Genomic DNA, 22,800 nt, shown 5'->3' with positions numbered 1-22,800 from the left:
TCATGAAATAATGGGTTACTCCAGAACCTAACGGCAGTTTGTGACTGAAAAAAGAGATGGTTTCTGAGGGCTGGAGTAGGAACTAGGCCAAAACCTAAACACAGTCATGATGGACAATAAAAGTCATATACTAGTACCTGCATGTGCTTCAAACCAGGCTCTGTCAACAGTTGTGTACTGTGTAGTACATAAAACAGGAATTTATCAGTCTGTTCAGGACCACTAGCATATTTATGCCCAGTCTGCCCAAAAGAGTGAATGCTCTGTTTTGTGTCCTGGCTCCCTGCCTTCCACCTTCCCTCACACTCTCCCTCTCATATTCTACCCTCCACCTTACCTGTTCCTTTTCCCTTCCTTCTTTTTTCACCTCATGCCGCTCTTCCTTGCCTTTCTCTTTCCTCCTTTTCTGCCGTGATCTTGAACAATGAGGACTGCATCTTGTCTCCCACTCTGAAGAAAAGCAAGACAACTTTGTTAGTTTGTGCATGTTGGCACTTAATTTTGCCTAGTATTAAGCCATCTTTGCTGCTAAATTGAATCGTTGTTTTGCATTGGATATTTAATATTAAAAACATTCAAAATGAAATACCTGTTTAATTCCTTGGGCTTCGTTTTATTGATAGGTTCCTGTTACATGGCTCAGTGGAAAGAGCCTGGGCTTGAGAGTAGGGGTCGTGGGTTCTAATCCCGGCTCCGCTGCTTGCCAGGTGTGTGACTTTGGGCAAGTCACTTAACTTCTCTGTGGCTCAGTTACCTCATCTGTAAAATGGGGATTAAAGCTGTGAGTCCCACATGGGACAACCTGATCATCTTGTATCCCCTCAGCGCTTAGAACAGTGCTTTGCACATAGTAAGCACTTAACAAATACCACCATTATTGATTATTATTATTAATGTAGATTTGCTTATACATCTGGGGACTTCTGCACATTATCTCATTCAGCTTATTTTATATTTAGAAGGCTGAGCAGAGTCACAGACAGTTTTGTCTTCCTTTTTGACTTGCCTGTCCTTGAGATTGGATACGCAATCTGACTCAAGCCATGAAACCCCAATAGAGTTCAGAAAATGCTCAGGGAGTATTTATTGAACTCTACAAGTAAGTCCATGGCCCAGCAGATCTTGCTAGTTGAAATGGTCTAAAATTCTAATGCAACGGAGCTGGTGGTTTGGGAAAGCTCAGTTGCATCTCCTATAAGTTAGTGTTGTGGTTATGTCCCATGTTGACTCCCAGTGAATGTGTAATACTTATAGTTGTTTTATAAAAATTGCAATGCTCTAAATTTCTAATTAAAGCCGTAATGTTCATCACCATTTGAAACCATTTTCTGAGCCATTAAATTGAGTCTCGACCGAAGGACTTTTGGTGGGCAGTGACATCTTGAAGCATTTGAGCTTTTGTAATAGAGTCAACAATACAAAACATGAATTCTGTATCTTTAGAGCATTAGGTTGTCACTCATAAATGATGTGATGTTTAATGCATTATTCAAAAATAGGAGGCGACACTGCAAAGCCACTGAAGGACCTCAGTTAGCTTCCGTCTGGAATCAGTCTGGCCATGAGAGAGATTTAAAGGTGCAGGAGTTGGGGTTGTGCAGTGGCAAGATCCGCTAGCTTTTTCTTTAATTTTGCATTTTGGGATCTGAGTACGAATTCAGCCCAGTCTTAAACTGGAAGATATTTCGATCTGATAACTGTGAGAAGGGAATGAGTTGAGTGGTTTTCTCCACTTTGTAATGCATAGAAGTGCCTACCGCAAAATCGAATGAATCAGTCTCGGTTCTCTTAGCCCCATTGATTCAGAAAGCTGAAAATGGATATGGGGGCTTGTGTGCTCCAATTAGAAATCTTGAAGCCCGGGGATAGGAGAAATATGAAGTGCTGTTGGAGGAATCCTTCAGGAATGGGATCTTTCTCAAATACCAAGAGTTTCGATATATTGATCCCAAGATCAAAAGAATTAGTTGTTTGTAATTTTTGTTCTTGTCCCTTTATTGATTACCTTTACAGACTTTCTTCCAGATCCCCCGTTTTTCCCCTACTCCCTTGAATCCAGATATTGTACTGCTCTCATCGGTAACTTCCTGAGGAAAGTATTCTTTATCCTGTTATAATATAAGTTTCTTAAGTTCAGTCTCCAGGTTGTCTTGATTTCCTGCATGTTGTCTTTAAACATTAGAAATTGGAATTCTAGGCCAGCTGCATCTAATGAAATAATTGAGGTATTTGTTAAGTGCCTACCATGTTCCAAGTCCTTTACTAAGCACTGAGTTTAGATACAAGATAATAGGTTTCCACATGAGACTCACATTCTAAGTAGGAGGGAGCACAGGTATTGAATCCCCCTTTCGTAGGTGAGGGAACCGAGGCACGAGGAAGTTAAGTGACTTGCCCAAGGTCACACCCAGCAGTAAGTGGCGGAATTGGGATTAGAACCTAGGTCCTTCTGACTCCCAAGCACATCTTCTTTCCACTGGGCCACGCGGCTTCCGTAATGAAAGAGAATGAAGCCGGTAGATCAGCTTTGGTCTCTGGTAATTAGTGTGGAAGTCTTGGGCCTAACTCATTAGTGCTGTAGATGTCTCTTTGAGCTCATGTGGGAATGATCTATATCTAGAGGTGTATAGCGGTTTAAAATGAACTTTCTATTGATGAGTAGACTATCCATCCCTGATCACGACTCCTAGTGCTTTATGAATAATATATTCAGAACTGTCGTCTTATGGTCTGTATGTAGTATCTTCATGGTAAATTACTACTGGAATGGAGTTAGCATAATGGTGAAAAGTCGAGTTAATATTTTTAAAGGCAGATACCTAATGGGACTGTATTATGCCACTTTTATATATTCCACAGTTTTGAAAGTGAGTTGGTCAGCATACTCCCAAATACTCTTTTCAGAAGATGAAATTAATTCAATATTATTATGATACTGATAGAAGTATGACTATTTTCTTAATGAGTCACACCTATGGAAACATTTACTCATGAAATAGAATGAAAGGAAAAGAATGTGGGGATATTAGTGGGGATAAGGCAGGCCTGTGATTTCCTACTTGGAGCAGTCTATGTCACCCTCAAACAATGCACATTTAATTGTCATTTTTAATATATAGCTTTACCAGGTTGCCCACAACCTAAATTATAATGTTGAAACCATATACTTCAACTCAAATCGAGGCGAGGGTATTTTCCAATATACTTAAAAAGGGAAAAAACAAATGCAGTAAATCTCACATCATAGCGACTGATGTCTGGAGTTTAATTATGACACTACTAAATGTGAAAATCTATTCAGCGCTTGGAACACTTTTCACATAACATTCACGCTAAAGATTGGCTGTTAAGGGCTCATTACTGGTATTTTTCTAAAGAGCGGTTTATTAAACACAGTTACCTAATAAGCATCTTCGGTAGTGCAAATTGCCGAAAACAGTAATGAGTCTGATTAGACTTCATTTCAATTACGACAGCTTGTCTAGCAAAAAAAAAAAAAAAAAAAGAAATCTCTCCTTGATGCTTTGGAATCTGGCTACAAGGCATTACACACTTTAAAAGGAAAAAGCCACCTCTGTGTTTCCTTTCCACAGTTCAGTAATGAATAGAGAATTGTCCAAGTCTTCATCCAATTTATATGCTGGGAAACTGAACGGGTGGCGTGGAAGAAGTCTTGTTTGCTTAAAAATAGCGAAGGCTGCCAGTCTAATAGATCTAAATAAGGTCACCTTTAGGTTCCACGTATGTCTTTGCGGAAAGTCAAATGATTATATGTATATATATATATGTATATACACACGTGTGTATGTATGTGTGATATGTGTGTGTGTGTATACATATATATACACATATATATATATATGTACATATGTAGATGGATGCATATTTGTGTGTGTGAGAGATTTATTTCTGTTTTAAGGAGCTGTTCCCCCGATTAACATGATTCACCTTTCATTTATGTTTTATCTTGAGATCCTCCTACTTTCCATCATACAAACACACAAAGATGTCAGATGTTGATTTAAAGCATCAACTTTTTGTACACATAAAAAAGAAAGAAATTTCTTTTGGAAAATGATATATAAGAAATGAAGTCTCATAAATTTGTCCTTGCTTTTGTATATATGAATGTTCATTAGCTACTAAACTCCATCTAAATGTAAAATGTGTGTTATTTAACTGTATTTAATGGCTAACCCCCTATTAAATCATGCTTGAATATTACTACTCAAATTGAAAAAAACCAGTGTTAATGCAAAAAGCCTTTAAGTGATTAAGCTGTCATTGCTGTCATTTGGTTACTCCAGTAACATTTTAATGCTTCTGCGAGCTCTGTGGCCAGTGAAAAGGGTTCAGTGTTTTATGCGATATTCTGTATATGACGGCTTTTTAAAAATGTAATGCCATTTGACATTGAAGTGGGTAAAATAATTTCTGAAGTTAAAACAAGAACACTGATTGTAACTGAAAATGCCTGATAGAAGAGGACACAGTCACACACATTCACACCACAGATAAAAAGTAGCATTTATTCATTCAGTTGCATTTATTGAGTGCTTACTGTGTGCAGACCACTGTACTAAGCTCTTGGGGAGTACAATTCATCTATCTAGATGATATATCTATTGATCTATTTATCAATTTATCTAGAGGGAATATGAGAGCACAGGCTTGGGAGTCAGAGGTCGTGGGTTCTGATCCCACATAGCTGTGTGACTTTGTGGAAGTCACTTAACTACTCTGTGCCTCAGTTACCTCATCTGTAAAATGGGACCACCTGATTGCCTTGTATCCACTCCAGTGCTTAGAGCAGTGCTTGGCATATATTAAGCACTTCACAAATACCATTATTATTATTATTATTATTATTATGGGTGAAAGACTGCCAAGTGAATTCAGTCAATCAGTAGTATTTATTGGAATGGAAACCAAACTAGTCCTAGATGAACTGAAACTTTAAAAGATAATTCAGTTTTAGTGGAAAAATGTCATCCAAAGTTTGTAAGTTTTAGAAATCCCATTTAATAATCTTTTTACATAGTTTATTGATACGGAATTTATTCCGCCCACTGTGGCCAAATAATTCAAAACTAAACCATTGATTAATCATTTCCTTTGAGTGATTTGGAAATTACATGGGAAAACATGTAATTCAGCTGCTACTGGTGGTGTCAATAAGATTTCCATTAAATATATTTCAGACTATGGGCTTAAATGGAAATATGTTTTTGGAAGTTTTCTTAATTGTAGACATATATCTTTCTTAAACTATCGAACTGTCCAAATTTGTGTTTCTACTGAAATTCGATGTTGTTTAGTGGACTTTCGGTTGTATAACCCTGGAGGAAATCCTTCAACCATTTCAATATTAGCTTCATACTTGAACAGTGAAAGCGTGGAGCAGGGATAGTGCTTATTGATGCTTAAATTATCCATGGTTTAGCACTAGATCTTTATGTGATAGTTATGGTGTGTGAGATGTGTTTTAGATTAATTACATTGTTTTCCAAGTAGATTAATTTACTACAGATTGTGCAGATTGTTTCAAAGTTATGACAGGAATGGTGGTTAATTTTTGGGGTTTTTTTTTTTTCTTACCAGTCCTTATGCCCTCTCTCAGCACAAACCTGTGTGTGTGTGTATGCAGGCGCACACACACACTCACACACACACACACACACCTCCCTCTCTCCAGACATCTGAGCTTTTCCTGCTGCAAACTGAACTTTGCTCCTTTGAGCAGAGAGCACACAACATGAGGGACTAGTTTGTGGAATTTTAACATAAGCAGGATTTTTTCCAAAAAGATGAGTTTATCTGAATTGAAATCCCCCGTTTTGATTTAAAAATAGTTTTCTTAGCCATTTCACCTTCCTTCCTAAATATTAATAAAAGAATGCACCCTTGACACAACTAAGCATGTAAATACACTCTTTTACCATTTTCACTTGCGCGAACCATAATCGAGGAGTAATAATCTGATGTGACAATGAATCCTTTTTGGTGAGTGACCGTGGAGAGGAAACCTTATGCAGGGAAACATTTTTGAATCTTCTGTCTCTTTCGGTTGGTTATCTTTGTGCTTTGATTCTTAGCTCTTGATGGTGGCGGGGAGAAGGGAAAGTTAGGCCAGGGATGTAAGTAGAGAGTGAAGCCCAAGCTGGCTGGGAACAAGTGATTCTACTCCTTATTTTGGGATCCTCGGTGCCCACACCATAGACTGAACTGAAGGGGATCTACCCAGGAAAGGAAGTGTCAGTTTTCCCAGATGACATTATCCTTTCAATGACTGGGCCTCTCATTATGCAGCATTCTTTGTTTTTACAAATGGAAAAGCCATTGTCATTAAAGACCGTACTGTCGTTACCAATGCACTCTAGCAATGTTCTGTTTATCAGGAAATCAGAACGTCCCAATTATTGGTGACGTTCAGGTTTACTCTACCGGAAAAGAAGGATGTGCCTGTGTGCAGGAATTGGGGGGCGGGGGGATGCTGAGAAACCATTTCTGTTGTGACTGAGAGCTCTTTGCTTTTAATCCAGGGCCATGTTGGTAGCGTCATGAAACCGTTTATCTTTATATGTCGTCTAGTGTGAAAGAAACAACACGAAGCCCACCAAAACTCATTTCATATGTAGCTTTTCCCACTGCCTTCGGATCAAAGTTATTTTCTTCAGGCTGGACTAAATTATACGCAGGTCCCGGGAGTGAAGGACACTGAATTAATGCACTATGTCACCCAGTCGTGGCTGTAGAATATTTTTATCGAAGTCCAAGGCGCTACATCTCTTTGCTATTGCATTAAAAATTAATGCATGAATTGCCAAAAAGAGGAAAATGCATAAATAACCTAAACAAATTTTACTGTGGCTCTGGTGAACTTGGAAGTCACCGTAAGCACGGAGGTTTTAAGGGGACTGTAAGATTAAATATATATTTAGAGGTAGGCCGTATTAGCACTTGTTTATCTATTTAGTGGAGAGTTGTCTTAATCTCAATAAAACACCTTTATTTACCCGTCATTTTTTTTTTTTTTTTTTTTTTACAAGGCAAGGAGGAGCAGAGTACCTTTGCAAGGAGATGAAAAGGGTATGAATGCAGTGTTCATTCTGGGCTGGGTCGCGAAGTGTTAGGTACTATAAATTTATTTTTTGACCCCTGTTAGCTTAGTGTATTGGGTCAAAATTGACTACAGTTTATTCCAAACTTACTGAAATTGATCTTTGCTTTCACATAGGTCCAGGCAGATAAATCATTACAGCTAATTCTATCTACATAAGTGAGTGCCCGCTACCATTTATATCACAGGATTGTGATTGAGGAAGCTAAAAATGCAGTTTGCCATAAATCAGAGCAGCTTACCAGGCTCAGCTCTTTGCGTTCACTGCAAGTACTGTATGGCCGTTCGGTTTTCAGGATCGTGGTAACGGTTTGGTCTGAGCCTTAGCGTTTAACTGGAAAAACCTCAAGAAATGAGTGACTCTTCTGGTTTGGGGAATTTTTTCCACGAGGGTATATGTTCCAGACACGAATTTTTTGTATAGGTGGCACCTGGTTTTCGGATCACGTTAACCCCGTTTATCCCCGTGCACTATGGCTCACCTGTTATTTACACACATAAGAGGGTCGATGCCACAGAACAAGGGGACTGCTCTGTTGTGACATAGAGCATACATATTCATCAGCCCTGGCAGTCCCTATGGACGGATGTGGTATGTCCTGATGATCTTTATATGACAAAAAGAGCTGGGGGGGAGGGGGAGATGGCCTTAATGGATTGAAAATAACATATGGAAAAAGGTAAGAGGCGGCATCAAAATGAAGGGCCATCAAGCTGCAACTTTAAAGGTTAAACTGCAAAGCCTTATTTAAAACAGTTATAAATAGTGCTAAATCCCTGTTAAGATGTATACTCAGTAAATTAAGAAAAAGCCCCAGTGGTTAACCACCCGAAAATTGGCCATGTGTTTACCTACTGAGAGTTGAATTCAGATTCTGTGTGTTCCCCTGCAACAGTTGATGATACAAAGCATTGAGAAATCGGGCTCAGAAGGGCCTGTTTTAACGGGTGGCTAGGTGCTATCTCTTTAAGCTTGAAGTATCTTTGACATTGAATATTTTTAGGCGAAGAGGATTTTCTGAGTATATTTACATTTAGACATTTGTATTTATAAAGTCGTGTATCTGAATTTTATATCTCGACAATGAAAATGATGCACTGTCCTTTGAGAATGAAGGTGATATGTTTATTTTCATGGTTGTCGTTTTTGGACCCCGTTTGATTTAGGGAATAAAAATGTATCTGATGCAAACTGGACTATAAAGAAAAGCGTAGTTGTGCACATGGTGAGGAGTTAGATTTCTGTGGATAGCGGTGCACCTCGTTAGAAGAATGGTGGGGATTCTGAAGCCACGTGCCATCTGTTATGGACACACAGTGAACATGAGATCAGCAGACTAAAAGTGATATCTCTCGCTTCTTTCATTAGCCTAATTGCTTTGCGTGGACATTTATGCATTCATTCTCATAAATGCAAGCAGTCCTTCTGTATGTACATCCGTCTTGCATATTAAAAAGACTGACCTGACCGTCCCTGCATGCTAAATTTCACCTTCCGTAGCGATGGTGGACTAGCCACCCTTACTGCCTAGACTAATAATGTTGGTATTTGTTAAGCGCTTACTATGTGCAGAGCACTGTTATAAGCGCTGGGGTAGACACAGGTGAATCAGGTTGTCCCACATGGGGCTTACAGTCTTAATCCCCATTTTACAGATGAGGGAACTGAGGCACAGAGAAGTTAAGTGACTTGCCCACGGTCACACAGCCGACAAGTGGCAGAGCTGGGATTCGAACTCAGGAGCTCTGACTCCAAAGCCCAGGCTCTTTCCACTGAGCCACGCTGCTTCTCATAGAAGCATAGACTAGAAATCTAAACTCAGTCTCCGGAGGAAGGAAGTTGGCACCGACCTGAGTAAAATAGACCACATGTTGGGGCCTCACTCAGTCAATCCGTGGTATTTATTGAGTGCTTACTGAGTGCAGAGCACTGTGCCGAGCGCTTGCAGAGAGAGAGTAAGATGTGCTCGTTGCCTGGCACGGTGACTGGAAGGCAAGTGGTGACTCCTAGTGTCACGGTTCACTTGACTCAGGCCACTTTCATTCATTCATTCAGTTGTATTTATTGAGCACTTACTGTGTGCAGAGCACTGTACTAAGCGCTTGGGAATACAATTCAGCAACAGATAGGGACAGTCCCTGTCCACAGTGGGCTCACTCACTTTGGTCATCTGCTAGACCCCCTGGTCACTTTTAAGGCGTGAAGCCATGGTCAGGCGAGTCTGTGTTGTTCCGACTGTTGGTCTTTTTATGGCCTGGAGCTTTGGGTGCTAAAGGATATGAACTGAACCCAAGACGGACCACTTAGCCAGAAACGCCTTCTTGCTTCTTGGTTGGAAAAAGTGCTGTTTTATGCAAATGAGATGGACTGGGGGAGGGGAGAGCAATTTGCTGCAGATGTATTCTAATTTGCAGCCGTGAGGTGTGAAAGTGTGATTTGAAAAGAATAATCATTTGACAGTATTTAAATGAGATAATTGGGATCTATTAGATTGAGGCTGCAGATTTGGAGATCCCCTTAACTAAGTCCTGGTTGTAAAGCAATTTTCCCCCTCAGTTTTTGCTTTGTGTTGATGGACAAAATGCCTTTAAAACATCCTATAGTCTCTGCTTTAGTTAAAAATATTTTGAAAGTAGTTGTGCCACTTTTTCTGGTCTGGGACTCTACTTATCAGACTGTTAATTGAGGAACAGCATTTGGCCTGCTAATAAAGGTTATTTCCAGAACCACCTTACCTTTGATTTGGTGTCAGGATTCCCCCACAAAATTTCTCTACAACGATGTATGTGATAGCGGGAAAGGAGCACATCTTCAAATTCTGGACGAGATGTTTCTTCCTTCTCTCTGCCAGCCACGTTTTTACAAAATGCCGGACGCTCTGCCCACTATGTTCATCTTTCTACGATTCTCTACGCTTCCTTTCTTCCTGTTGCATCCTAATTTTCCTCCAGGTGGAATCTACGAATGAACACATTTTGTTTACAAAGTCAATATTACCCCCAGTGACTTAGTCCACATGTGTAGAATGTGAATTCACCAGCCCACTGGGACTTTTGGTGGAATGTAGTCTTTGACCCAAGTGTCCCACCTCTTCCATGATAACCAAGTACTGGGTGGGCTGATAGTTTACCAGTAAAGTTTCCTTTTCTAAAAAGTATAGGCAGCACATTTCATTCTGGGTGGGCTAATTCTTTTATGTTCTTGTTCCGTTTCATTTTAATGGTGTTGGACATGTTAAATCTCTGGATAGGAGATGTTAAATCCCTGGATACCCTGACAGTGGGACTGGAGCAATAGTGTCAAGAGACCGTGCGTGTCTTTCAACATTTATTCTGTCTCCAGCTCCCACTACTTGTCAGTCATTTTTTTCTGTCTCTCTTTTCAGACTCTAAGCTCTTTGAGGGGCTGGGGATGTATATTTGTCTCCCATTGTACTCCTCGCAAACACCTACTGCAGCGCCATGCATTTTAGTCACTTTTTTTTTTTTAGTGGTATCTGTTAAATGCATGCTATGTGCCGGGCATTGTACTCGGCCCTGGTGTAGATAAAACTCATCAAGTTGGAGACAGTCCATATCCCGCAGTGGGCTCACAGTTGTAATCTCCATTTTACAGGTGAGGTAACTGAGGCACAGAGAGGTTAAGTGACGTGCCCAGAGCCCCACTTCAGACATGTGGCGAAGTTGGGATTTGAGCCCAGGTCCTCTGACTCCCAGGCCCGTGCTCTTTCCACTAAGCCACGCTGCTTCCCTCTCCCTACATAACCTTAATCGATTGTAAGCCAGAGCCTCACTATGAGTATCAAACCATGCTGTAGTTCACCCTGTAGGGAAGTGGTTCTTTTCATGATCGTCTTAATCATCATCATTTATTGAGTGCTTACTGCGTGTAGAGCACTCTACTGAGCGCTTGGGAGAGTACAATTCCACAGAGTTGGAGACGCGCTGTTATCCGGTAAAGTTCACTAGGACAGGGGATGATATACTCTATTGGTGCATTTCATCTAAATGGTATACCATCCACTGTTCTGGGGATACTTCCTTTCCTGTAGCCTTTGCGCTCCGAGTATTGGTGGAGGAAGTATGAAGTGGCCGGGAGCTTGTATGCGTTATATTTGGTGATAAATGGCCGAGAAAAACAGTGATAATGATATCTCACTAGGCCACATGAATCGTATGAAATTTGTCTTTCATTTTAGATAGCTCCTCCAAGAGACACAGAATGGAAGGAGCACAGCCTTGCAGTCAGAAGACCTGGGTTCTAATCCTCACTCTGTAACTTGCCTGCTTTGTGGTCTCGGGCAAGTCACTTTACTTTTCTGTGTCTCAGTTACCTCATCTGTAAAGTGGGGATTCAATTCTCGTTCTCTCCCCTCCTTAGACTGGGAGCGCCCTGTGTGCCGAGGACCGTTTCCAATGTGATTTTCTTGCATTTACTCCAGGTCTTAGTATGGTGCTTGGTACAAAGTGAGAGCTTAACAAATACTGCTATTGTTTTGATTATTATCATTAACGAACGCTCTAGTTTGTACCTATGAATTTTCTCTGAACTCTTCATTGGAGACATTGAACTTTCTGCCCTAACTTTCAGCCAGGAAACGAGTGGTCTGCTGCATTGGGCCAGAAGGAGTAAACTGGCCTAACTGCTCTACCTTCGTAGGTATTCTTTTAGTTATTCTTTTCTGAAGAGAGTCTCACTAAAGATTGCAATAAAATCTTTAAAAGAAGTCCCAGTAGCCCAGAGACATCTAATAAGCTGACCTTGTCCCTTTTGGGGCTGTTGAGCGCTTTTGTTTGTGTATATATCATTTTATATCCCATTCCTGTCCCACGGGGAGCTCACCATCTAAGGAGGAGGGGGAACTAGTATTTAATCCCCATTTTCTAATAATAATAATAATTTTGGTATTTGCTAAGCACTTACTATGTGCCAAGCACTCTTCTAAGCGCTGGGTAGATACAAGGTAATTAGGTTGTCCTACATGGGGATCACAGTCCTAATCCCCATTTTACAAATGAGGTAACTGAGGCACAGAGAAGTTAAGTGACTTGCCCAAAGTCACACAGCTGATAAGTGGCAGAGCCAGGATTAGAACCCACGACCTCTAACTCCCAAGCCCGTGCTCTTTACACTGAGCCACGCTGCTTTCATTCAGTCGTATTTATTGCGTGCTTATGTGTGCAGTGCACTGTACTAAGCGTTGTAATAAGCACTTGGAAATAGACAATCCGTGAACATAATGGGCTTACAGTCTAGATGAGGGGGAGACAGACATCAGAACAAGTAAACAGGCATCAATAGCATCAATATAAATAAATAGAATTGTAGGTATATGTTCACACATCAAAACAAGTAAATAGGGATGAAGATAAATAAAATTTCAGATATGTGTGTGCGTATATATATATATACACACACAAGTGCTTTGGGGTGGGGAGGGGGAATAGAGCAAAGGGAGTGGGTCGGGGCAATGAGGAGGGGAGCTGAGGAAAAGGGGGGCTTAATCTGGGAAAGCCTTTTAGAGGAGGTGAGCCTTCAATAGGACTTTGAAGGGGGGAAGTGTGATTGGTGGATTTGAGGAGAGAAGGCAGTTAAGTGACTCGCCCAAGGAATCCCAAACGGGATTAAAACCCAAGTTCCCCGGGTGCTCAATCCTGTGCTCTATCCACCAGGCCACCCTGCTGTGTGTCCATTTACTGTCTGGGAGCAGGTTCCTGCCCCTAAGCAGTCCCTTGGTTCAGTGGGTTTCTGGACAGCTGGCAATGAAACCTAACCTGCAGGAGCCACGCGAGCCCAAGTAGAGTTTTAGCCCAGTGTTAGAAAGAACATTACTAGCCTTTACTCTTCCAATTCCTTACATTCCCAGTCTTATCACAAATCGAGCATCATTTCAATATTTCTTGTTCTTTCTTGGTCTAATTGCTTGGGTAAATATGGAGCTGTGATTTTATCTTTGGAAACAACTCCATTAATCCAGGTTTTTAAGTGACAGTTTGACAGAGATCAAGAAGAACAGAGCGAGGGTGCATGTTTTAGTTCCAAAACTCAAATAATGAAGTGGACGTTTCCTGTAGCCACTGCACATGCTATCCAAAGAGAGCCAAGTTCTAAAGAGAGCCAAGATATGAAAAAAAAATGTAATAGAAGATCGTTGGGGCATTTTTGCATTGTACCTGTCTTTTTGACATATATGAAATTACCTTCAAAAGCCATTTTCCGTTAAATAGCACTTGGTATTTACCACGTCTTTATCAAGTGTATTGCATTACATTTTGCTGTTTTCAAATGAAAAGTTTACTGATTCCTTTGTTTACTGTTGTTACTTGTGATGATTCTTTTTAAGAAGAACCAGTATCCATTTCATCTCCAAACACCTGTGGGAATGATTTTCTTCCTGCTCCTAACAGGGTTAAAACATGTTCCTGTTTGCCTTTGAACTTCATATAATGCTCACAAAAGAAAGCAAATTTTACAAATTGACTTGGGAATTTGCTGCTGATTCTAGTATAATGTCACAAGCAAAATAGCTCCTCCAAAGAGGGGGAACTCTAAAATCAAATGGAATGTGGATGATGCTGTATTTTTCTTCCATTTTGTTTCTGAGACATCACCACCAATAAATTGAACCAAAAACAAGTTTGGTGCTACTTCGAATTAGTGTCAAAATGCAAGGAATTGATGAAAAGGCTCTTTGTGCCCTCAAGGCCAGGGCAATCTCCTGGACTCTGTAAATACTAGCTTCTTCAGCACATACTAATATAAAGAACACGCTTATGGTTAACTGTTAACTTATGCTTCCAAATAGCACTGATGATTGCAATGCCCTGGAATAAATGCTCGTGTTTCAAGGGATAACAGCTCTTTTCCTTAAGGTTATTTAATCAAAGCACAATCCTGTCTCTTTTGCAGTTCTAGTACTTAACATGTATCCGTAAATAAACTTTCAGTTTTCTTAGTGTGAGCACTCCCGGAGAAAGCATGCAAATCGGAATGCAGTGATCTGCCTGTCAGTTGTTCCAGAACAATCATTTTGCTTAATTTCAAGAGAAATTGAAACTCATTAAGCATGCTCTTTCAAGGCAACCTATGGAAAATTAGTCAGAAATTAGGAATTCTTAATTCTGGACTGGTGTGAATCAGTTGGACAGAAGGATACTTCTGGTATTCAAAATGTACCCGTGCCTATTTACGATGCCTGGATTTCTGTAAGACTCAAGGTGATAGAGTTAAGTACTACAGGACAACCTATGGAGGCGTTTTGTTCTAAGTTTTTTCAGGCAGTTTTCGTCTGGGCTGCGATGATTCTCACTTCTTTCCCTCCCCGAGATGAGAGCCTGAATGGCCAAAACACATTTTTACGGACTAAGCTAGCACTGACTCAGCTCAGCTAACTGTAAAAGAGGGAGCTACATCCATTTTATTCCTTTGTCATAACTTCCAATACCTTCTCCTGCTAAATTCTGTACTGTGACTGTTTCATGACACCTATTCATGTGTATCTACTCAATCTGCAGCCTGATCTACTTCTTGCACACGTATTTTTATAGTATTGACGCTGTTTTGGTCATCTTTATGAAAAGGGAGACCACCACAGAAATAATTTACAGGGCTAATGAATTTGTATGTCTTTTAGGCAGTTCTGCATTGCCGGTGCATTAATATTCTCTGCTTTTTAAAAGGCTCAAAGTAAATCCCATGACACTAGAAGAATTTAGATACTGATTACTTGCAATTGGTTCCCGGTGATTTGCTCTTAATAATTTCCAGTTGAATTTAACCAAAGTATGATTTCTGAAATGCTGCTTCATTAAAACTGCGTCTTTTTCCTCTAAGTATGATTTCTTTCGTTTCACCCGTTTTCGTGGTGTTTTCTCCCCCAAGAAGTGCAATGGGTGAGGTGTCGGAAACCATTAAGTTAATAAAATATTGCTTTCATTTGAATGATTCTATCTTCCAGGAACTCTCCCCAGATAGTCTCCCCGATTAAAATGATACATACCGATCTCCGAAAATAACATTATTATTAGAAAGGCCTTTTCTCTCCTGTTGACCTGAATATTTGATGAATGCGGGAGTAGGACTTAAAGAATCACACAAAAGAAAGAAACGTGGAAAAGCCAAGGAAGAATCGTGTGAAGCGAGATCGGCGGTGTTTCTACTGAAAGAAATATAAGGCCGGATTAAGTTGCGTTCTGCAGTTTTAAGGCTTAATTGAACTGAGATGTGATGTGCAAATTAGTATCTGCATGAATCCTAAAAAAAAAAGTCGATGCAAATTAGTACAACTGCAATAAAATATATTTGCAAATGAATCCTGTTGCTTTATTCATTTATTGTGTAATTACTGCAATCCTTCCCACCTTGTTTTCAGTATTTCTTAATCATTAAGTCGGAAGCATGACAGCAGTCCCAGCCCTGGCATGATTCTCTTTGACTAAAACCTTGTAAATTAACACAATTAGCACAGCATCATCCTGCTAATTAACTTCCAGTGTCTGGTGCAGTGGTTTTGCAAACAAGGAAGAGGGAGTCAGGAGGGAATCGACATGCCATTCCGTTACCAAACTGTGTGCGGTGTTAGGTTTAGCTCCGCGAGGCTAAACTGGCCATGTCAGATGCCAGAGTCAGGCAATGAAGAGCTAAAGGGGCTGGGGCGGTGGCGGGGGGGCTGGGGGAGGAGGAGGAGGAGGAGAGCTGGCGGGGTGGGGGGAGCTGTCAAAATAGACTGCAGTAATTCAGAAGGGAGCCAGTGCCACAGATGCTTCATTTAGACTAAGCCGCCTCCTCCTTATCGAGGAATCTGTGCCACAGGGCATAAGACCATTTGCAAAAATCACTTTTGGTACTATAAGAGCAACTAAAGAGGCCTTTTTTTGTTGTTGTTTTTTTTTACTAGAGCTGAGTAATAAAAACAAATATGCAGGGCCCCTACCCACACAGGTAAGAACTCTAAAGAGTTATTAAGTGTACTGTAAGTTGAAGTACAAAAAAAGGGAGAAAGAAAAAAATCCCACCCATCGCATCGATCTGTAATCCAGAAAATGACTACCTCCCCCCCCCCCCCCCGGCCCCGTATTTGTATTAATGGGGTTTCCGCCATGCAGAGCTGCCTATAGAACTTTGAGGAACTCAGGTGCTGTTTGTCCGCTCAGTCTTTAACCCCTTCTTCTCCCCCCGCTCCCGAATACCCTGACTTTCTTCCTTCCCTCCCACCTTCCTTTTTTCATCCTCCGGGACGCTGGGGGCGGAGGGAGGGGGAGAAGGGGAGCGAGAAGACCGACAGACAAGTGATGCTTGTTTTTTTTTTTCAGAGATTCAACAACAGAACTGAGGGGCAGAAAGGAGCCAGTTGTAATTCATACCGAGTTGTAGGCTTTGTGTGATGAAAGCGATGGAGCGCTGCCCGGGAGATTGCTTTGCTGCACTCCACGAAGCAGATTTGAAACTGTCGTGGACCACTTTAGATGAGAGTTGGATTATGGAATGACCCGCTCTGTCTGTGTCATATTGTTCTGCGTAGGGTGCATTATACTGTGCTAACTAGGTGTTCGGTGCCAAATAAGAGAGGTATTCTAGATGCGATCTGTCAGCTGTGTCTCATATTTTTACATCCGTTAAAATATAAAACCCGAAACTGCGATGTGAAAAGACAGAGCGGTTAAGGAATCCTAGATGTGAACGGCGTTCACGGGCCCGGTGTGTGAACCGTATCCACCGTTGGTTCTTCAAAAAGTTGCCAATGACCGGATTTGAATTTAGCAGAGGAATGACATTTTTTCAGACCGTATCGACTCTGTCGCTGAAGGTATTGGAGTGATTCTGTACCTCGGATGTTAGCGATGAGGGGGCGAAAGCAATCCACCCTAGGCCTCCCTGAGACGTGAGACGTACGGAATCCTTAAAGCGTGCTTGTGTGTTGCATGTTTTTGTAATCGGAGGCGAGAGCTGAATTTTTTTGTCCCGTGTACCCGGAGCGAGTTATACAGGTGGCGGGCAGGCCCTGAAAGTTCTCGAAGCTGATCCGTGAGGGGCGCATTCCAGCCGCGGCTTCTTCGACGTGCAGGGCAGACGGAGGAGGGAGCCGAAGGAACGGGGAAAGCCTCGCGCGGCGGCGTCGGTGGCCCGCCCGGCACTCTGGGGGATAGATGTTTGAGCCACCCGATAACTCTGTTCTCCCCCACCGCTGTAGGCTTGAAGATGCAGTGGACACCGGAGCATGCCCAGTGGCCAGAACAGCACTTTGACATCACCTCGACCACCCGGTCTCCCGCCCACAAAGTGGAAGCCTACCGCGGCCACCTGCAACGCACCTACCAGTACGCCTGGGCCAACGACGACATCTCCGCCCTGACGGCCTCCAACCTGCTGAAGAAGTACGCGGAGAAGTACTCGGGCATCCTCGAAGGCCCGGCCGAGAGACCCGTCCTCGGGAACTACGCGGAGAGCCCCCAGGGCCTGGTGAACGGCCGGAAGAGCGAGAGCGAACCGTGGCAGCCTCCCCTGAACTCGGACGGCGTCTACCCTCTGAACTGCGTGCCCGACGTCATCTCGGCCGGCAAAGCCGGGGTGGGCTCGGCCCTCCCCCCGGCGGACGTCTCGGCCAGCATCGGGAGTCCCCCCGGGGTGGCCGGCAACCTGAGCGAACCTAGCTATTCCAGCAGTACCTGCGGCGGCCACACGGTCCCCAGTCTCCATTCGGGGCTCCCATCTCAGGAATACGCCGCGGGGTACAACGGCTCCTATTTGCATTCTACGTACGGCGGCCAGCCGGCCCCCGCCCTCCCCTCCCCGCACCCGTCCCCCTTGCACAGCTCCGGGCTGCTGCAGCCCCCGCCCCCGCCGCCGCCCCCGGCCCTGGTCCCGGGCTACAACGGGACGTCGAACCTCTCCGGGTACGGCTACGGGGCGGCCGGGTACCCGCCCCAGGCGGCCGTGGGCCCCGGGTACAGCCCGGGCGGGGCGCCCCCCCCGCCGCCCTCGGCCTACCTGCCTTCAGGAATCCCCGCCCCGACCCCGCTGCCGCCCACCACCGTCCCCGGCTACGCCTACCAGACCCACGGCCTGGCCCCCATCGCCCCTTCCGCGTTGAGCAACAGTTCGGCCAGCTCGCTCAAGAGGAAGGCCTTCTACATGGCCGGGCAAGGAGACGTGGACTCCGGCTACGGCGGCTACGGCTACGGCCAGCAGAGGTCCGCCCAGAGCCCCATGTACCGGATGCCCGACAACGGCCTGGCGTCCGCCGGCCGGGGGAACGGCTTCGACCGAGGCGCCGAAGGGTCGTCCTTGGCGTTCAAGCCCACCAAGCAGCTGATGCCCTCCGATCAGCCCAGGAAGTTCGGCGGCCAGTCGGGCCGGGCCCTGACGCCCCCGTCCTACGGCACGCCGAAGGGCGCCCTGGGCTCGAGGGCCGGAGACTCCTTCGGCAAGTACGGCTCCCCGGCCGTGAGCGACCCCGGCGAGGAGCACAGGCAGACCCTCCCCCACCCGCTGCAGGGGCCGGGGCTCCGCCCCGCTACCTCATCCGGCCACCCCGCGGACGAGCAGCTGAAGAACACCGACACGCACCTCCTCGACCTGGTCACCAACGAGATCATCAACCCGGGGCCGCCGGTGGACTGGAGCGACCTGGCCGGCCTGGACCTGGCCAAGGCGGTCATCAAGGACGAGGTGCTGTGGCCCGTGCTGCGGTCGGACGCGTTCAGCGGCCTGGCGGCCCCGCCCAGGAGCCTCCTCTTGTTCGGCCCCCGGGGGACGGGCAAGACCCTCCTGGGCCGGTGTATAGCCAGTCAGCTCGGGGCCACCTTTTTCAAAATCGCCGGCTCCGGCCTCGTCACCAAGTGGCTGGGGGAGGGAGAGAAGGTGGTCCACGCCTCCTTTCTCGTGGCCCGGTGTCGCCAGCCCTCGGTGATTTTCGTCAGTGACATTGAGATGCTCCTCTCCTCGCCGGTGAGCGAGGAGCACGGTCCGATGAGTCGAATGAGAACCGAGTTCCTTATGCAGCTGGACACCGTGCTGACGTCCGCCGAGGACCAGATCTTAGTCATCTGCGCCACGAGCAAGCCGGAGGAGATCGACGAGTCCCTGCGGAGGTACTTCGTGAAGCGGCTCTTGATCCCGCTTCCCGACGGCACCGCCAGGCACCAGATCATCGTCCAGCTGCTCTCACAGCACAATTACTGTCTCAGTGACAAGGAGCTGGCTCTGCTCGTCCAGCGCACGGACGGCTTCTCGGGACTAGACGTGGCTCACTTGTGTCAGGAGGCCGTGGTCGGCCCGCTCCACGCCCTGCCGGCCACAGACCTTTCCGCCATCCTCCCCGGCCCGTTGAGGCCGGTGACGTATCAAGACTTTGAAAACGCTTTCTGCAAGATCCAGCCTAGCATATCTCAAAAAGAGCTTGATACGTACATTGAGTGGAACAAAATGTTTGGTTGCAGTCAGTGATGGCTTCTTTAAAAAAAAAAAAAAAAAAAAAAAACCACAAAAAAAACCCACAAAAAAAACAAACAAAATGAAAAACAAAAAAATTGTAATGAATGTTGGCACGCACACGCGCGCGCGCACACCCACAAACACACATACACACACACTCTCTCTCTCTCTCTCTCCCCCCCCCCTCCTCCCCCGCCCCAGTCCTCCTCCTCTCTCTCACGCAACCTGCTGCGTTAGGGTACGGAGCCCCCTTTTCTGTAGTGTTTGAAATTTCAGAGGGTACCGGGGAGACGACGGTAACGTTGCATCTGAAGAGTCAGGGTAGACTTGGAGGAAAAGCGCATCGGACGGGAGCTGCCGATCTGAAAAGCCACAGATGACAGAAAGCGTGTGTTGATGCTCACTTCTGCTCCAGCTAGACAACGCTCACCCAGGAGCAAGGTGCAAGTGGGTTGATTTCAGAAGGACACGAACCCTGTGTGTTGATTCCATTCTGCTGTTCTCGAGATTTAGTTGCTGTCAAGTGCCTGGAGTGGTGCTTTATTTTTTTGTTTGCCTCACAATTACATTGGTGGCATGTGCTAATATAAAGAGCTTTAACTTCAAACATTATTGGACTAAAGAGATGAACGGTTGCGTTGTGACAGAGAACCAGATTTTTGCCATTCTGAGAGCAACGGTATTCCTCGATCCTGTCTGTTCTGTGGTATTAAGCTAAGAACAGGTAAAACAGGGTAACGGTGATCTGGACCTTAATTTCCGCAGTTCATTTCTTTTAATGTTCTGTCTGCAAAAACTCAGGAAAGTGATTGTGAATTGTACAGTACCTCAAAGGAATGTGTTGAAAGCACTATGTACTGCTGAGAGATATAGGCTAGGCTTCGATGTTACTTTATATTAAATATGTATGTTTACCTCAACGATTGGAAAATGACAAGGAAAATTATTTTGAATGTATCCAGGAAAATACGGATGTGTGATAGGACTGAATCTTTGCAGTTAAAAGTAGAACCGGAAGGATCTTGCCCTGTTACAGGATGGTTCTTGTACCGATCTGGGGATCAAACCGGAGAAGAACGATTCTCTTTATGTCAGTAAACCGTAAGAGTTCTTAACGTGTTGCTCCTCGATGAATTAAGCGATGCGGTTTGGAGGAGGTGTACCAGTCCGAGAAAGCCACTCATGTCAGTTTTACGTTAGCCTCTGGAACGGTCAACCCGGAGATCTGGCGGGACACTGAGAGGCACGCCACCCGAATGCTCCTCCAGCTGCCTTTTACGGCACTGGGGCTGGCGGCGTTTTGGGAGTTAGGTGTATAAAACTCTTGGGAGTGGCGGCCTTCCAGCTCACCGATCTGGCGGATGGGGTTGCAGTGCTGCCTGTACATCGCAGTGGACGGCGACCAAAAACAACAAACCAACACAAAAACCCTCGGCGATTCCTTTTTTTTTTTTTTTTCCCCTAGCTGGTATGTTTTGTTGTGTTTTTTTTTATTCCCCCCCCTCCCCTGAAGGCTGCCATTGTTCTTGGTGCAACCTTCATTTGTTTTGTTTTTTGCCATCTCTCCCAGGCAGGAGTGTTCCCGCCCTTATTTCTACCTCAGTTTTGTCATGTTTTTCTTGGAAAGCAAAAGTAGATAGTGGATACGCACACACGCGAACATACACACTCCCTTACGAAAATCAAATTCTATAAAAATTCTAACTTGCGAGACAAGTTGGTTTCCCCTCGCCCTTCTCTCCTCATAAGTTGAGGTTGGTTTTTTTTATGAAAGTACATCTCCACTCTGCCCTCTTCGTCCGCCGCCTCCTTCCCGTCAGGCCCCCTACCGCAGTACACTTCCATGGAGTCTTCATCATGGAGAGACCGGCTGGCGTGTCTGGCATTTTGCTCAATTCCCCACTCCCTTCCTCCACCCCACGGTGTCGTTCGTTTTGTCCTTTAATGCTTTATGTGCAACTCTTCATTGACAGCTGACTGATGTTTGGTCCTGCCTCTGAGCAGAGGAGCGGTGGAGGCTCCAGCTGCCCAGAGCCCAGAACAGCCTGGCTTTTTGAATGTAATTTTTTTGGGTTTGTTTTAAAGAGACAGTAGCAAAACTTCTGCAAAGCACTGGCATTTGATGTTTTCATTCAATACTGTATGTTCAGAAACATTAAATAAATGCACTGAAAAAGCCCCAAGAAGATAAATATCTCCGTTACTAAATCTGTTTTTGTCTTTTCCAAATTCTATACAGCTCTCGTTCCCATTAAACCCTTCGACGCATTTAATGTTGATCAAACTGAGGGACTTCGTGATAGTTCTGAGATTGTTTTTGACTCTCGATCCTTGCTTTCTGTTTCCTTTTACGTACTGCTGAAAGAACAGAGCCAATGAACCAGAATTTAATTTACTATGACATCCTGTAAAGCTGCGTTTAAAACCAAGAGTTCCATATTAAACAGTGCCTTTCATTAAGGATACAGCAAGTAGCATTTAAATAGATCATCTGCTTTTCAGCAAGTGACTAAACTCTACAGTTGTGGCTTTCCTCTCCATTCCCCTTCCCTTATTGTGTCCCCATTAACTTGTAGGTTCATATCGATCCCACTCACAAGTTTACTTGTGCAGAGTCCTGACCAATTCTCTGTCTCCTGGGCGTCGCATCTCACTTTCTGCCGTCATGCCGCGCTCATTCGAAAGATCCGGGCAAGTTCCGACACACCTACTTTGACCTAGACCGCTCTGGTTAAGTCTGTAACCCCTCACTGCTTTTTGTCCGTGGGTCTCGGAGTAAATGCCAAATACGGGAATGTACTGTTACGTTGTGTTTTTCACTTTTTTAAACTGCCCCCCCCCCCCCCCCAACAAACAAATGAAATGACAGGTCAACATTTTGGAGTCGAGCTGTAAAATAAGTTTTGACTGATCCCGATCTCACCGTCAAAGCAACTAGGTGAGTGGCAGCTGAAGGTCGTGGGTGGGTTTCAGGTGGGCCCCAGGACCCCCACGGCCTGACTGAGATTGGAGTTTTCAGAGCTGAAGGTCTTTGGCAGGGAAGCGGGGAGAGAGAGAGTGAGTGAGAAGGAGAGAGAGCGAGCTGGGGAGAGGGGACGAGCGCTAACCTGAAGTAAGGAGCCATTACCAGGGAGCATTTTCTGCTAGCCTGCGGGCCGGGCGTGAAGCAACGGGTTTTGCTGTCTGTCACCTGGCCAGAAGCGGACACAGCCCTAGCGAAATTCGTGGGAAACAGGGCCTGTCAAGT

At 44.6% G+C, this 22,800-nt stretch overlaps 1 protein-coding gene and 1 long non-coding RNA gene across 3 annotated transcripts in view; one reads left to right on the top strand and one right to left on the bottom strand.

Moving 5' to 3' along the window:
* The window catches only part of FIGN (fidgetin, microtubule severing factor), a 117,114-nt gene extending 97,525 nt beyond the window's left edge, over positions 1-19,589 (top strand). Inside the window, exon 3 of one of the 2 annotated variants that reach the window (XR_003761998.2) lies at positions 15,079-15,433. Coding sequence is in view for 1 of the 2 variants with exons in the window: in XM_029071951.2 (XP_028927784.1) it covers positions 17,311-19,565 (2,255 nt within the window). In the remaining variant the exon portion in view is untranslated. Of the gene's footprint in view, positions 1-15,078; positions 15,434-17,310 lie in introns of those variants that run through there. The other variant, XM_029071951.2, reaches the window with a different exon arrangement.
* On the bottom strand, positions 357-18,759 carry LOC114814244. Its single transcript, XR_003762000.1, has 3 exons — positions 18,687-18,759; positions 9,857-10,079; positions 357-450 (listed from the first exon to the last, which is right to left on the bottom strand). It is a non-coding gene; the product is annotated as an uncharacterized LOC114814244 (long non-coding RNA).
* Positions 19,590-22,800: the final 3,211 nt, after the last annotated feature.

This window comes from Ornithorhynchus anatinus, chromosome 9 (assembly GCF_004115215.2).
Source record: "Ornithorhynchus anatinus isolate Pmale09 chromosome 9, mOrnAna1.pri.v4, whole genome shotgun sequence".
Classification (NCBI taxonomy): Eukaryota; Metazoa; Chordata; class Mammalia; order Monotremata; family Ornithorhynchidae; genus Ornithorhynchus; species Ornithorhynchus anatinus.
The sequence above is the reverse complement of the archived record's forward strand: the minus strand, read 5'-3'. Positions and strand labels throughout refer to the sequence as shown.